The sequence below is a fragment of the Ceratotherium simum genome, chromosome 34, assembly GCF_057802395.1.
Source record: "Ceratotherium simum simum isolate JZ-2026a chromosome 34, ASM5780239v1, whole genome shotgun sequence".
Classification (NCBI taxonomy): Eukaryota; Metazoa; Chordata; class Mammalia; order Perissodactyla; family Rhinocerotidae; genus Ceratotherium; species Ceratotherium simum.
Window position 1 is genome coordinate 7,270,081 of NC_141933.1, and position 13,241 is coordinate 7,283,321.

Consider the following 13,241-nt stretch of genomic DNA (forward strand, 5'->3'; position numbering starts at 1 on the left):
ACTTGAGTTCAACCGGGGTTGAACTTGGGTTCTCTGATTCCCAGTACAAGGTGCCTGGGCAGGGGTCCCAGGGCCACTAAAGCTCTAGTGGGAAGTGAGTGGGTCTGGAGTCCTGGTGGAGAGTAGGAGGGGGTCAGTAGCAGGGGGCTGCCTCAGGGGCTGGAAGGGAAGGGGTTCCTAGGGGTGTGAGGGCAGATGGGACCAGACCAGGGGCCAGAGCTGTGCTTCTCTGCTGGAGGTTGAAAGAGGAGAAAGAGAGGAGGGAGGGAGCATGTGGGTGCTGGGAAATGTACCTGTGTCTCTAACTCCTCCGGGACCCACCAGCCAGCCCAAGGTTGACCAGCCGAGCCCAGGAATGCCTAGCAATGCCACAGTACCCAGATACCTTCTGGGCCTCAGTTTCCCCTTCTGTAGAGTGAGGGCAAGGAGCTGGTCACATTGGTATCCAGACTCTGCAAGATTGCCCGGGGAAGATGCCTGCATCCGAAGACGCCACTGGAGAGTGTTAACTGGCAGTCTGCGAGTCAAGGCTGCCCCCTCCTCTTCCCGCTCCCCTCTCCCTCCCCCTCCTGCGCGGCCGGGCCCCCGCCCCCGCCCCGCCTCCGGTGTGCGATGGGGGGCGGGCGGCGGGCAGAGCTGAGAGGAGCGGAGCCGAGCGGACGCCGCCACCTGATCCCATCCAGGCGCGGAGACGAAAGCGACCGGCACTCGGCGCGCAGGGCCCCCGGCGCCCTCGCATCCGCAGCGGATTTCGGGACAAGGGTTCGGAGGTAGCGGCGACCGGCGACCACCCCGGCAGAGCCCGCGCGCCGTGAGTACTGCAGTGGCCGGCCTGGGGCGGGGGTGGACCAGATCGGGATGGGGGATGAGGGGTGGGCGGGAGAGTGTCGTGCGGGCCTAGTGCCTGGAGAGCATGAGATGGGGGGGCGCTCTGTCCCCTGGGGAGTGAGAGAGGGAGGGGTGAGAGGGAGAATCTGGCCTATCTCCTATGGTGACCAGACCCCGGTGACCGGATCCCTGGGAGAGGTTGCAATAAAATTGAGGGAATGGGGGCTTGGGGGATAGTGATGAGAGAGGAGGATGAAGGGAATTCGGAGGCAGAAATGACGTGCCGGGTGGACGGCAGAGAGAGGTGGCTGGTTGGGACCTGGAGCCGGCTGGGGGGAAAAAGAGAAGAAAAAGAGGGAGGTGGAAAGATATTTGATCTCCTAGGCCACTAATTCGAAGCCCCCTCAGCCCTTGTCCCTTTCCTCTCTAGTGCCCTAGGCAGTTTCCCTAATCACTGGGCTGTGCCATCCTCAAGTAAGGATGGAGTCTCCAGGTCATCCAACGGTCAGGTCCAGGTGTTCCAGGCCAGGGCACCCTCCTCTTCTAAAGGCACCAGTATTAGCCCTAGAGCTTGGAGGAGAGAGAGAAAAGGGTTCATTTGGGAGTGGGTGGGCGTCCAGGCCAGTTTTCAAAGCTCTGGCTAGCTATCCCCTTTCTTCTTTGGTTCCCTGGAGAAAGAAAAGCAATTTGCAAAACTGGGCAGTAGCCTGAGGTAGGCTGTTCTGACTAAAATTAGCACTGATATTCTGATGAGGCTGGGCACCCTGACCTGTCTGGGACAGCTGTGGGAAACTCTCTTCATGGAGAAGACATGGGGGAGGCTGGGGAGTAGTTTGAAGCATGTGAGGTGCAGGAGCCAGGGCCGTTGCTCTGAAGCCTGCCCCGGACCGCCACCCACCCTACACCAGCCTGGAAATTACACATAGAAACCTAGCCCCAGGTGGCCCCCTTCCCAGGTGCCAGTGCCTTGACTGCATAGGGAGAAGAGACATTGTGGAGTGAACTTGCCAGGGAAGGGAGGCCTCCTCCAGTGTCCAAGCAGCACCCTCCTCAGGACCTGGAATGTTGAGGCTGGCCAAGTGCCCACCCAGAGGAGACAGGCTTACTGCTTTCAAATACCTGAAGGTCTGTCATGGAGAAAAATGGTCCATGTGGCCTAGGAGGGCAGCGCTAGCAACCATACAGAGTGGAAGGTGGAAGGAGACAAGCTGAGAAAGGCACTACCAGCAGTAGACTAATCCTAGTGTCCCAGAAAGAACTTCTGAACAGCCAAGGCTGCTCAGAAATGGGCCAGGCTGTATCTGAAGGTGATGAACGTCGCATCATTGACCGTGGCCAAACAGAAACTGGTGCCCACCTGGGAGGGCTGGGGTCCAGGGAATTCTTGCACTGATGATGCCCTGTTCCAAGTGGGCGTCAGACTGGGGTCTGGCTGGCTGGGTCCCCAGGGCTAAGCCATGGAGGGGAGTGAGATAGAGGAGGCCACCAAGTACCCCATCACCTTCTCTGTGTGGCCTGGTTGAAGTGTCTCCCAGGGAAAGGCCCACTGTAGCTCCCTCCAGGCTTGACCTCCTTGGCTGACCCAGAGTCCTCTGAGAAATAGGGTGGTTTCAGTGAGTTTAGCAAAAGTGGGAATAGGCTGGCCCCCCAGCCTTGGGAAACTCTCAGTCTGGTCACTAAGTCCTCTAGGCAGGATGAGTAACAAAGGGAAGAAGGTGTGCATGCGGCAGGGGCAGCAGCTTGGGCTTTTTCTGCCATGCCCTTGGTTGCCCTCTATGGCTGGACCCTTCACCCTCCTTGGCTCCAGGCAGATTAAGTCTGTCTGCAGACTGGTGGAGGAAACCAGATGATGGGGCCTGGGGAGAAGGAAAAGGCATCACCAGGACATCTTTCCACCCAAACAGGTTTAAATGTAATCCAGGATTAATGGGGGGGGAGGGGCCAGAACTGGGAGCCAAGCCCAGGGCCCCAGAAGAAGGTGATGGTCAAAAGAGTTTTCACATTACCTCACCCCTCCTGGGACGCAGGTGTCCTAGTTCCACACACATGCACATGCCCATAAGGTTCCAGGCTACCCCTCCCCTTTCAAGAGGGGTGTACGTGGGGCTCAAGCTGAACCCAAACAAACGTGGAGACTGAGGCCCCTGAGACAGAGACCCCACCCTAGCCAGGGGACAGGCGTGGCTGCTGAAGTTGACTTTCCACTGAAGCTGCCAAGGGCCGGGCTGCTCTTGAGCCCAGACACTCGTGTGGGGACAGGTGACTGGCCAGAAAGCAGGCCCTTCTCTTGCCTCTCACTCCTGCTGCTCACCTGGGATGCAGGCCCACCTTCTCCTGGAGATTCTCAGCAGGCAGCACGAAGGAGCCCCTCTGTATTCCCCCAACCCCCCTCCCAGGCTGCCATCCCACTGCCTTGGCCAGGCACCTCTCACTGCAGAGTCAGCTGCTGGGGCGGTGAGGGTTTCAGGTGTCTGGGGATGGAATCCAGATAGGGTTCCAGGATTTCAAATCCTTCCTTTCTTTCCTTCATGGATTTATTGGTCTTGGGCCCTCAGCATAGGAGCCCAGCTAGGAGGGCTGAGGGCTCAAAAGTAGGCTGAACTGCCCGAATCCAGGGTAGGCAGAGGGAAATCAGTTCTCTGTGGAAGCAGCACACATAATGTCTAAGGGCATGGACTCTGGAGCCAGAAGGAGCAGATCTGAATCCCGATTCTGCTAATACCAGCAGTGTGACCAGAGACAAGTGGCATTATCTCTTAACAGCCTCAGTTTCCTTGTCTGTAAAATGAGAAAAATACCTATATTAGAGTTGTGGCAAGGATTAGATAGGATTAAGTATGTAATAACAGAGTACATATAGTAAGCCTGCAGTATTGATCCCTTCCCTACGTCAGAGACTCGAGAAGGTGAAGGCCTGATCAGTGTTTCTGAGGAGCTCAGTCTCTGGGGAGCCAAGAGCAACCCTTGGATGAAGCAATCAGGCAAGGAGTCCTAGAGGAGAGACTTCTGTGCTCTGAGCCAAGCCCTGGTGCTCAGACAAGTCTACTGGGGAAACAGATACGAATGGCCACGAGACAAAGACGAATTAGGAGCAGGCAGAGAAGCAGAGACAGGGCTCAGGGAAGGGAATGGCTACAGCCTGAAGGGCTGGCCACACCCCAGAGCCTGTAATTCCACCCAAGACTAGGTTATCTGGAGCAGTGTGGAGATAGGGTCTTGGTAACGGGAGGTAGGAATCTGATCTTCCTGGCCTCTCTGCTCACCCCACTCTTTGGAGCTCTCCTTTGCAGCAGTCCTGCTGGGGCCCGGAGCCCATCTCCTCTGCTCACTGCAAACCTGTTTGCCTCCTTCTTCTGCCAGGCCTCTCAGGAACACTGGCCCTGCTGCCAGAGCCCCAGGAGCCCCCATGACTGCCGGCGAAGGGAGTCCTGGATAGCGAGGCCCTGGCTGGTCCAGGGGTGGGTACCGCATCATGCCACCCATCCTCCAGCGCCTGCAGCAGGCCACCAAGATGATCAGCCGCAGGAAAATCCTGCTGTTGGTGCTAGGGTGCAGCACCTTAAGCCTCCTCATCCACCAGGGGGCGCAGCTCAGCTGGTAAGGGGGCGGGGCCTCGGTGAGGGGGCGGGGCCCAGGGGAATTGCGTTCCTCCAGCGGGCTGGTTAGCTACAGAACTGGGAGCTCTCCTTCCCATGCCTTCCACCTGCCAGAAGAGTCCATCTTCTGCTCGGCTTTGCTCCTTCCCTCTATTCTGAAAGTGGTTTCCATACATTCTCTTTAGAGCCCCTGGGCAGGGGCTGGTTTTCATTGGAAGGGCTGAGTGACTGGCTCCAGGTCATAGAGTTAGTCAGTGACTAAGCGGGGATTCTAATCCAGCCCGAGTACTTCTCACGGCATCACATTCTGAGCGCCTCCCCAAAGGACTGCAAACAACTTCTCATTCCTTCTGTTGTGCTGCGCAAGTCCCCTCACTTCTCTGAGCCCCAGTTACTTCGTCTATAAAATGAAATTGATAGTAAGTGTGACCCAGCCAGTCACCCTGATACAGGATACCGGATGACAATTAACAGGAGCCGTGACCCTGCTCCTGGCTCACTGTTTGAACTCAACAAACCCCTGAACCCCTCAGAACCTCAACTTCCCCATTTTCTACATGGTCTGCCCATAAGAATGGTGTGAATGGGCCCAGTCCCCCTTGCCAGATGATTTGCTGGTATTTAGAAGGGGCATCTGTGCCGACATTATCCTGAGCCCAAACCAGCCACAGACCGGAAATCTCAATGGTATTCTCAAAGTTGCATCGAGTTGTCCTCATCACACGATGCTTAGGATGGCAGAAAAGAGAAAGGAGAGTGACTCAAAGTCTGAAGGGAACTTACAGGTCATTGTAACCCCCAAAATCCTTGTTGCAGGCACGAGGAAACAGAAATGAAAGCTTCATGAAGGCTAGGATTATCATCTGTTTTTTATACTATTATATTTCTTGAGCCTAGAACAGTGCCTGGCCCATAGCAGATGCTCAAAAAATATTTGTTGAATGAATATAATGAGGCTCCAGAGGCCTTAACAGAATCATATATAACAAATGGGTTGCCTTAAAGCTCATGCCACTCATCTGCAATGGGAGGAACCAGTGAAAGAGTGAAAATGAGAAAGAAGACAGAGCAAGAGGATTTGGTGACTTTATCTGAGTCACCAAAATTACATAAATGATTTTTCTCCTTCTGGTCCTCAGTTTCTACATCTGTAGAGTGGAATTCCTCAAGGATCTCCAGGGGCCTTTGTCCTTGTATTAGTTAGCTATTTGTGTGTAACCAAGTTACCTCAAAACTCAGCAGCTGAACACATGGAACATTGATTATCTCCCTTCTGTGGGTCAGGAATCCAGGTATGGCTTAGCTGGGTACCTCTGGCTCAACGTCTCTTGTGGGGTTGCAATCAAGCTGGCTGCTGGGGATGCAGTCTCATCCGAAGGCCTGATTGGAAGGGCTCTTCTTCCAAGCTCACTCACGTGGCTGTTGGCAGCCTTCAGTTCTTCAAACAGGCTGATGGACTGAGGGCCCAGTTCCTCCGGGGCTGTTGCCACTGGTACCTCTCCATTGGGCTGCTGACAATATGGCAGCTTGTTTCCCCTGCATGAGTTATCCTAGAGAGAGTGAGAGCGAGAAAGACACCAAGACAGAAGCCATAATTTTTTTATAATGTAATCTTACCAACGACATTCCATCATTTCTGCCCTATTCTTTAGCGGCATCAATAAGTCCCGCCCATACTCAGAGGGAGGGAAATATCAAGGGCATGAATACCAGGAGGGCAGAAAGGATCACTGGGGGTCATCTTAGAGGCTGCCTACAATACCCCTCTACTGTTCTATGGGTAGAGCCCAGAAGGGGCTGCATCCTTGGGCAGGGGTCCAGCCGCTCCCCTCTCACACCCTCCTCCCTGTACACCCCCCCCCCGGCCCCTGCAGGTACCCCAAGCTGTTCCCTCTGAGCTGCCCTCCTCTGCGGGACTCTCCACCGCGCCCCAAGCACATGACCGTGGCCTTCCTGAAGACGCACAAGACGGCGGGCACGACGGTGCAGAACATCCTTTTCCGCTTCGCCGAGCGCCACAACCTGACGGTGGCCCTGCCGCATCCGAGCTGCGAGCACCAGTTCTGCTACCCACGCAACTTCTCGGCGCACTTCGTGCACCCGGCCACGCGGCCGCCGCACGTGCTGGCCAGCCACCTGCGCTTCGACCGCGCCGAGCTCGCGCGCCTCATGCCGCCGGGCACCGTCTATGTCACCATCCTGCGCGAGCCGGCCGCCATGTTCGAGTCGCTCTTCAGCTACTACAACCAGTACTGCCCGGCCTTCCGGCGCGTGCCCAACGCGTCGCTCGAGGCCTTCCTGCGCGCGCCCGAGGCCTACTACCGCGCGGGCGAGCACTTCGCCATGTTCGCGCACAACACGCTGGCCTACGACCTGGGCGGCGACAACGAGCGCAGCCCGCGCGACGACGCCGCCTACCTGGCGGGCCTGATCCGCCAGGTGGAGGAGGTCTTCTCACTGGTCATGATCGCCGAGTACTTCGACGAGTCGCTCGTGCTGCTGCGGCGCCTGCTGGCCTGGGACCTGGACGACGTGCTCTACGCCAAGCTCAACGCGCGCGCCGCCAGCTCGCGCCTGGCCGCCATCCCCGCGGCGCTGGCCCGCGCGGCGCGCGCCTGGAACGCGCTCGACGCCGGCCTCTACGACCACTTCAACGCCACCTTCTGGCGCCGCGTGGCCCGCGCCGGCCGCGCCTGCGTGGAGCGCGAGGCGCGCGAGCTGCGCGAGGCACGCGAGCGCCTGCTGCGCCGCTGCTTCGGCGACGAGCCCGTGCTGCGGCCCGCCGCGCAGATCCGCACCAAGCAGCTGCAGCCGTGGCAGCCCAGCCGCAAGGTGGACATCATGGGCTACGACCTGCCCAGCGGCGGCGCCGGCCCGGCCACCGAGGCTTGCCTCAAGCTGGCCATGCCCGAGGTGCAGTACTCGAACTACCTGCTGCGCAAGCAGAAGCGCCGGGGCGGCGTGCGCGCCCGTCCCGAACCGGTCCTGGACAATCCCCCGCCTCGGCCCATCCGGGCACTGCCGCGCGGCCCCCAGGGCCACTGAGCTGCGGGAGTCTGGGCCCTACCCCGCCCGCCCGAGTCTTGCCCAGGGCTGCCTCCAGGCCCGGCCCCATCAGGGCCCTTTCCTTCCCAGGAGCTTGAGCCCCGCGCCCTACTTGGGGGTGCATCTCCGTATCTGAGCCCGCCTCCGGGGAGGGTGCCGATAGGCCCGATCGAGCCCCGGGCCGCCCTCTCTTCCTTCCTAATTGGTTAGTGACTTTGACAAGAGGTCTGAGGCTCGTCCAGAACTGCCCATCCTGCCTTTTTCTGGAGGTTGAGCCCTCCTCCTGGCTTTTCCAAGTGGATGAGCCCAGGCCACAGAGAGGAGCTGAGCCCTGGGGAAAGGCCGCTCTGCCTGTGAGCCTTCCCGGTCTCTTGCTCCTCCTCCCAGGGATCAGAGGCCTCCACGCCGTCTGTCTTCCAGGTTCCACCCTACCCACAGACCTAAGCTGCTCCCACACTCCCAGAACCGAGAGTTCTTGAGTTGGGCTTTTTGTTTGTTTGGTTTTTCTTTTTTTAATAAAATGTCTTTAAAATGTGCAGGTTGTATGTCAGTCATTGAAAGCCAGATTCCCTGTGTTTGAGGATGAGCCAGATGCCCGAGAATGGTGGTGGCTGTCACCATGAGGATGGAGCCCCAGGCTCAATCAATCTCCTCCACTGCCCTTCCCAGAGGCTCACAACCCTCATCAGCACCTTGATTGGGCTCGCCAGCACAGACTGGGCACCTCAGCCCACACATTTACCTTTGAGAGAATCTAAATCATTTTCATTCAACTCAACATTTACTGAGAATCATCTCTGTAACTTGGGGACACAGGTGAACAAGGCAGATAGGGCCCTTTTCCTCATGGAGCTCATGGGGAGACAGTGACACTGGAGCAAGACATGTCAACAAAGAGGAAGGACTGGAGGGGCTTAGAGCAAGACAGCGCCTTGGGCAGAGCGGAGGCAGAAGGAGCATCGTTTCAGGGAAGGAGGTGCTTACCTCCCTGTTTTGGGTCACTGACGTCACCACTGGCCTTCCTTCCCCACAAGGAGAAGACAGCCCTGACTCAGATGAGGCCCGTTCCCTGGCCCCAGCATCCTTTAGCACAGCAAGACACACAGCCCTTTCAAATGAAATCCCCCTTAAGACTAGCAGAGAATCAAGACTTTTTCTGTTCCTTTCTTCAGAGCGACATTGATATATCTGGACAAGTAATAAAAGTTATAGCTAACAGGGTCTCCTATGTGCCAGCCACTGTGTAAGTACACTACACTTTATATACATTAACTTAGGAGATAGGCACCATTTTATGGGTGAGGGAACTGACGGGAGAGGTTGAGTGACGCTGAGGGTCACATAGATAAGATTTGAACCCAGACAGTGGAGCTTCAGAGTCTGTGCTCCTAGGCGCTATCATAGTGCCATTTGAATAAAGAAGTTCCAGGCTAGGCTGACCCCCAGGACCTTCGCTCAAAAGAATGTCAACTGAAGAAACCAAGACATTGCTCTCAGCTCCTCTTTATTTTTCACAGAGACAATCGTTGACCTGTTAGGGCAATGGAGATTGCAATGGTCGATTGACAGATTGTATGACACTCCCTGGGCTTGAAAAGGGGCTGTTTTTACAGCACTCCACTTTTTTTTTTACCAGCAGAGCTCTGGAAAAGGCAATAATTAGAGACATATGAAGGTGTAATTAGATTCTTGGCATTAAGCAGTGGTAAAGAATTGTACTAGACTCAAAGTCGTCTATCCAAAGACGACTATCCAAAGTGTCTGTCTGCCACTGTCCCCACCTCTCCCTCTCTCTAGCCCTAGCCTCTGGTCATACCTTTGCCAGGAACATCCTTCACCTTGGTCCTCCTGGAAAACTCAGATATGCCCTTAAGATCTGCCTTGATAGGCCTCTCTGCCTTCCTTGACCTTTAGGCAGGTGGGTCCTCCTTTTAAACCTTGCGCAACTTCAGCATAGAGAACAACTCAGGAAAATCTGGATTCAGGGACTAACTGGAATCATCTGGAATCATGAGGCCCTGGGAGAGCGTTTCTCTATTTGACGTAGGAGCAAGGGCAGACCTTAAGTAGGCACCACATCAAGTATTAGCCGTCAGTGACTGAGCGGGGGGCTCAGTCCAAACATCTCTGGCTTCAGCCACTACTCAGGGGAACAGGCCCCTGGGGCCCAAATGCCCTGCAAAGAGTTTCCTTCCATAACACACGCAACACACACCCACTCTACATGTTTCCAGAGCTTTGGCAGTGGGTGAAACATGGTCCCTGCCTTGAGGAGCTCACACTAAGTTCTGGGACAGATGTGTAAGCAGTAACTTGGGTGACAATGACATGATGGATGCGATTACCTCCATCAGTGCTTTGAAGTTCAACCCTGGCTCTCCCACCTACCGGTTACATGACCTTGGTCTTAGCCTTTGAGCCTCACTTTCCTCCCCTGTGAAGTGAGCTGAGTCGTTCCTGAGCTTTGTGAGCAGTGTTTGAGATAAGGCACTAGCACAGTGCCTGGCACATGGAACTGTTCCCAAAGTGGCAGCTCTAGTGTCATCAGGGCTCCTCCAGGACCGTCACCCTACACGTTGTAGATGTTACAGGTTGGCACATCTATTCCAAGTGCTTTCCAGCAGATGGAAAAAAGCATTTTGAGGTAAGGGTGCCTTTTTCTACTTTGCTCAAAGGCACTGTACGGGCAAGCAGCAGCCTTGATTTCTATGATTATAGAAGGATGTGCAAAGTGCGTGGGGGGCAAAGAAGAAGACAGGAGAGTCTGCCTGTGCCGTCTGGAGGGGCTCCCTGGAGGCGGCTGTCCCAGCTGAGAACAGGGACAGGGGTGGGTGCTCCAGACAGAGAGAACAGCACATGCGGAGGCGCCGGGTGTGAGAAAGCCTGGGCGTTTGTGAGCCAGGGAGCGCTGGGCTGTCCAGGTGGGGAGAAGCACTCCAGCACCATGTTATGAAAGGCTTTGAATGTCATGCTTAGAAGTTCAGATTGTTCTGTATGGGAAGCTGGAGTAAATGGAATAGCCAGAGATGAGCAAGCTGTCCCCAGAGCGGAGAGGGCCATGGTCTCAGCCCGGCTGTAGCCCATTCCTGACGCAGCAGCACACTAGGTAGGGACCTCTGTTGTAGATGATGGGGAGTCACTGAAGTAGCAGGAGAAAGGCCTCTAACAAACTGCAAATGTTGCTGGGAGAAGGCACGTTAATAAGAACAATAATACTAGCGAACATTTATAGAGTACTTGCTATGTGCTAGGCGCTTTTCTCCATGCTTTATCTATTTTAACTTACTTGATTCTTGCAACAACCCCGTGACATAGGTGTTATCCTTATACCGCTTTCACAGAAGGGGAAACTGATGTACAAAAAGGTCAAATGCCCAGGCTCACCCAGCTGGGAGAGGCGGAGCTAAGACAGCAACCAGAGGGCTCAGACTCCCATGCCCCAGTTCCTCCCATTGGAACACATTGTCCCACTCCTCAGACACACACCAGCAGTCTCTTCGGGCTCGTTATTAAAGAGCCTCCTTATATAAGCCCCCTGAGAGCAGCTTGAGTGGGAGGGAGGGGCAGAGGAAAGGAAGGCAGGGCACAGAGGGAGGAAGCTGGCAATCTGCCAACACAATTAGGCAGCTTCCCAGGACCTGCTAGAGGAGTGGAGCGGGGACTGTGGGGCAGGACGCCTGAGGAGAGAGGGCAGCCAGCCGGGCTGTCTGGATGAGGGGATGGAGGTGAGAAGGGGAGGTGAGCGTGGCAGCCACTTTTCTGGATCTCATAGACCTGAGGTTAGCTCCTCTGAGCCAGCAGGGTTGCAGGAATATGAAGACCCCATCCGGTCATCCCTCTTCTCCCCAAGAGTCCCCCCGGCACCCTCCAGGGGGCAAAGGACGGGACAGGAACAGCCTCCCCCACACCCACTCTCCACTCCCCTCCCAATCTCGTGGGATTTTCTCAACACTCAGGCAGTGTGCAAAAGTCAGAGCCTAATACCCCATTACAAATGGGAAGACTGAGTCCCAGAGAGGGGATGTGGCTTCCAGTGGTGGCCTAGAGCCACGGCAGAGACAAGTGTGGGGACACCCCCATGAGCTGGAGCCACAAAAGTGGGATCCTGGGTCCTCTCTCCCAATCGTGTCCCCAGCCCAGAGCTCCCCTCCTGAGTGTTCCCCAGGCTCATCAAACCCACTATGTTCAAAACCAAACATCTTGTCTTCTGCCCACACTGGCTTCTTCCCCAGTGCTCTCAGTGCCAGGGAATGGTGCCCCATACAAGCAGATGCTCCAGCCCCAATCCTTAGTGTCTCCTTAATGTCTCCACATCCTTGCCCCAGTGCCACCTACCTGTCACCATGTCCTGCACATTCTGACTTCTGAATAACTGGCATCTACCCACCTCTCTTTCCCCACAACGTCTGCCTTGGTCTAAGCCATCAGGTTCTCTACTGGTTACATCAACAGCCTCCTCACTGGTCCACTCGCCTCAGGCTCCCCACAGCAAACGCATCTCCTCTCTGTGTGCACAGTGATCATTCTTCAAGCCACCCGATCCTGTCACTCCCTTGTTTGAAACACTGCCCCTCATATCAGACCCACAAGGCCCAGCCTTAGCCAGGCCCCCAAAACTTCTCAGCTACATCTCCCACTGCCCCCAATCCCCCCATCATGTTCCAGCCACAGTGGATTATACACCATTCCCTGAATGCAATGGTATGCCAGGTCTGGCTCCTACTGGCTCTTGAAAGCTGAATTTTGCCAGCTGGTTGTTGAACACAATTAAATTATATTAAAAATTAAATTATATAAATTTCCCATTGAATAAATTATATGAATAACAAAGGTAATAAATATTCACAACTCATTACTTCCTAATTAGTCTACTAGATTATACTATTATTTATGCTCTTAAGGTTATCTACATCTATCATAGCTGGTGGAAATCCTATTGAATGGTGTGCTGCTTACAGCACATCCTTTCCAAGCAGTCTTCAGTGATGTTACATTGGTAGCATGAAATCAGCCATAGTGAGAGTAGTTACAACACAAATCAACAAACACTATAAAGCAGAGATTGATTTATTGTTTTGTTGATCATCTGGACATGGATCAGCAAACCACAGGCCAAATCTGGCCCACTACCTGTTTTTGTAAATAAACTTTTATTGGAACACAGCCACACTCATTCATTTACTTACTGTTTTGTGGCTGTTTTTGTACCACAATAGCAGAGTCGAGTAATTGCAATAGAGACTTTATGGACCCCAAAGCCTAAAACATTTACTACTTGGCCCATGGAAAAAGTTTGTTACTCACTAACAAAAACAGGAATATCAACCAACATTCACATCAGAACCACTCATGGAGAGATGGATGTTGAACATTTACTAGCACACCGCTGCCTGAAGGTGCCAGGCCCATTCATGCCTCCATTCTTTGCAAGTGATGTTCCCTTTGTCCATAATGCTTTTTCTCTTCTGATCCACCTGAAGAGTTCCTACCCACTCTTCAAAACCCAATTTGAAAGTCTCTTTTCCCCACCTGCCTGTATCAGTTAGCTATGTGCTGTATAACCCCAAAACACAATGGCTTTTAAAAACTTATTATTTCTCATTAGATTATGGGTCATCTTGGTGGTTCTGCTGATCTGGGCTGGGCTTGATTGATCTCAGTTGTGCTCACTCATAGCGCATGATTAATGGGCAGGGTGGCTGGGGCTGCTAGTCTAAGATGGCCTCAGCCAGCATAACTCCGCTGTGCTCCATATGGTCTCTGTTATCTTTA

The 13,241-nt window shown here is 54.5% G+C and overlaps 1 protein-coding gene and 1 long non-coding RNA gene across 4 annotated transcripts; one reads left to right on the forward strand and one right to left on the reverse strand.

Moving 5' to 3' along the window:
- Nucleotides 1-580: 580 nt before the first annotated feature.
- On the reverse strand, nucleotides 581-7,023 carry LOC147912530 (uncharacterized). Of its 2 annotated transcripts, none has more exons than XR_015549703.1 (4): nucleotides 6,303-7,023; nucleotides 5,652-5,974; nucleotides 4,092-4,824; nucleotides 581-3,606 (listed from the first exon to the last, which is right to left on the reverse strand). It is a non-coding gene; the product is annotated as an uncharacterized LOC147912530 (long non-coding RNA). The 2 variants fall into 2 exon arrangements; XR_015549704.1 differs by lacking the exon at nucleotides 4,092-4,824 and having other exon boundaries at nucleotides 581-2,420; nucleotides 3,254-3,606; nucleotides 6,303-7,007.
- GAL3ST3 (galactose-3-O-sulfotransferase 3) lies at nucleotides 655-8,005 on the forward strand. Of its 2 annotated transcripts, XM_004437641.2 has the most exons (3): nucleotides 655-811; nucleotides 4,189-4,425; nucleotides 6,299-8,005. In XM_004437641.2, exons 2-3 carry the CDS (start codon nucleotides 4,301-4,303, stop codon nucleotides 7,467-7,469), a joined length of 1,296 nt encoding a protein of 431 aa, XP_004437698.1. In that variant the 5' UTR covers nucleotides 655-811; nucleotides 4,189-4,300; the 3' UTR covers nucleotides 7,470-8,005. The 2 variants fall into 2 exon arrangements, with proteins under 2 accessions (XP_004437698.1, XP_087278742.1); XM_087422616.1 differs by lacking the exon at nucleotides 655-811 and having other exon boundaries at nucleotides 2,767-4,425.
- The last annotated feature ends 5,236 nt before the right edge of the window (nucleotides 8,006-13,241 follow it).

What these genes read in the sequence shown, in the direction of transcription:
- GAL3ST3 (XM_004437641.2), top strand. Translation starts at nt 4,301, where the DNA reads ATGCCACCCATCCTCCAGCGCCTGCAGCAGGCCACCAAGATGATCAGC. An exon ending in CAGGGGGCGCAGCTCAGCTG is followed by an intron (nt 4,426 to 6,298) that starts GTAAGGGGGCGG and finishes CGGCCCCTGCAG; the next exon opens with GTACCCCAAGCTGTTCCCTC.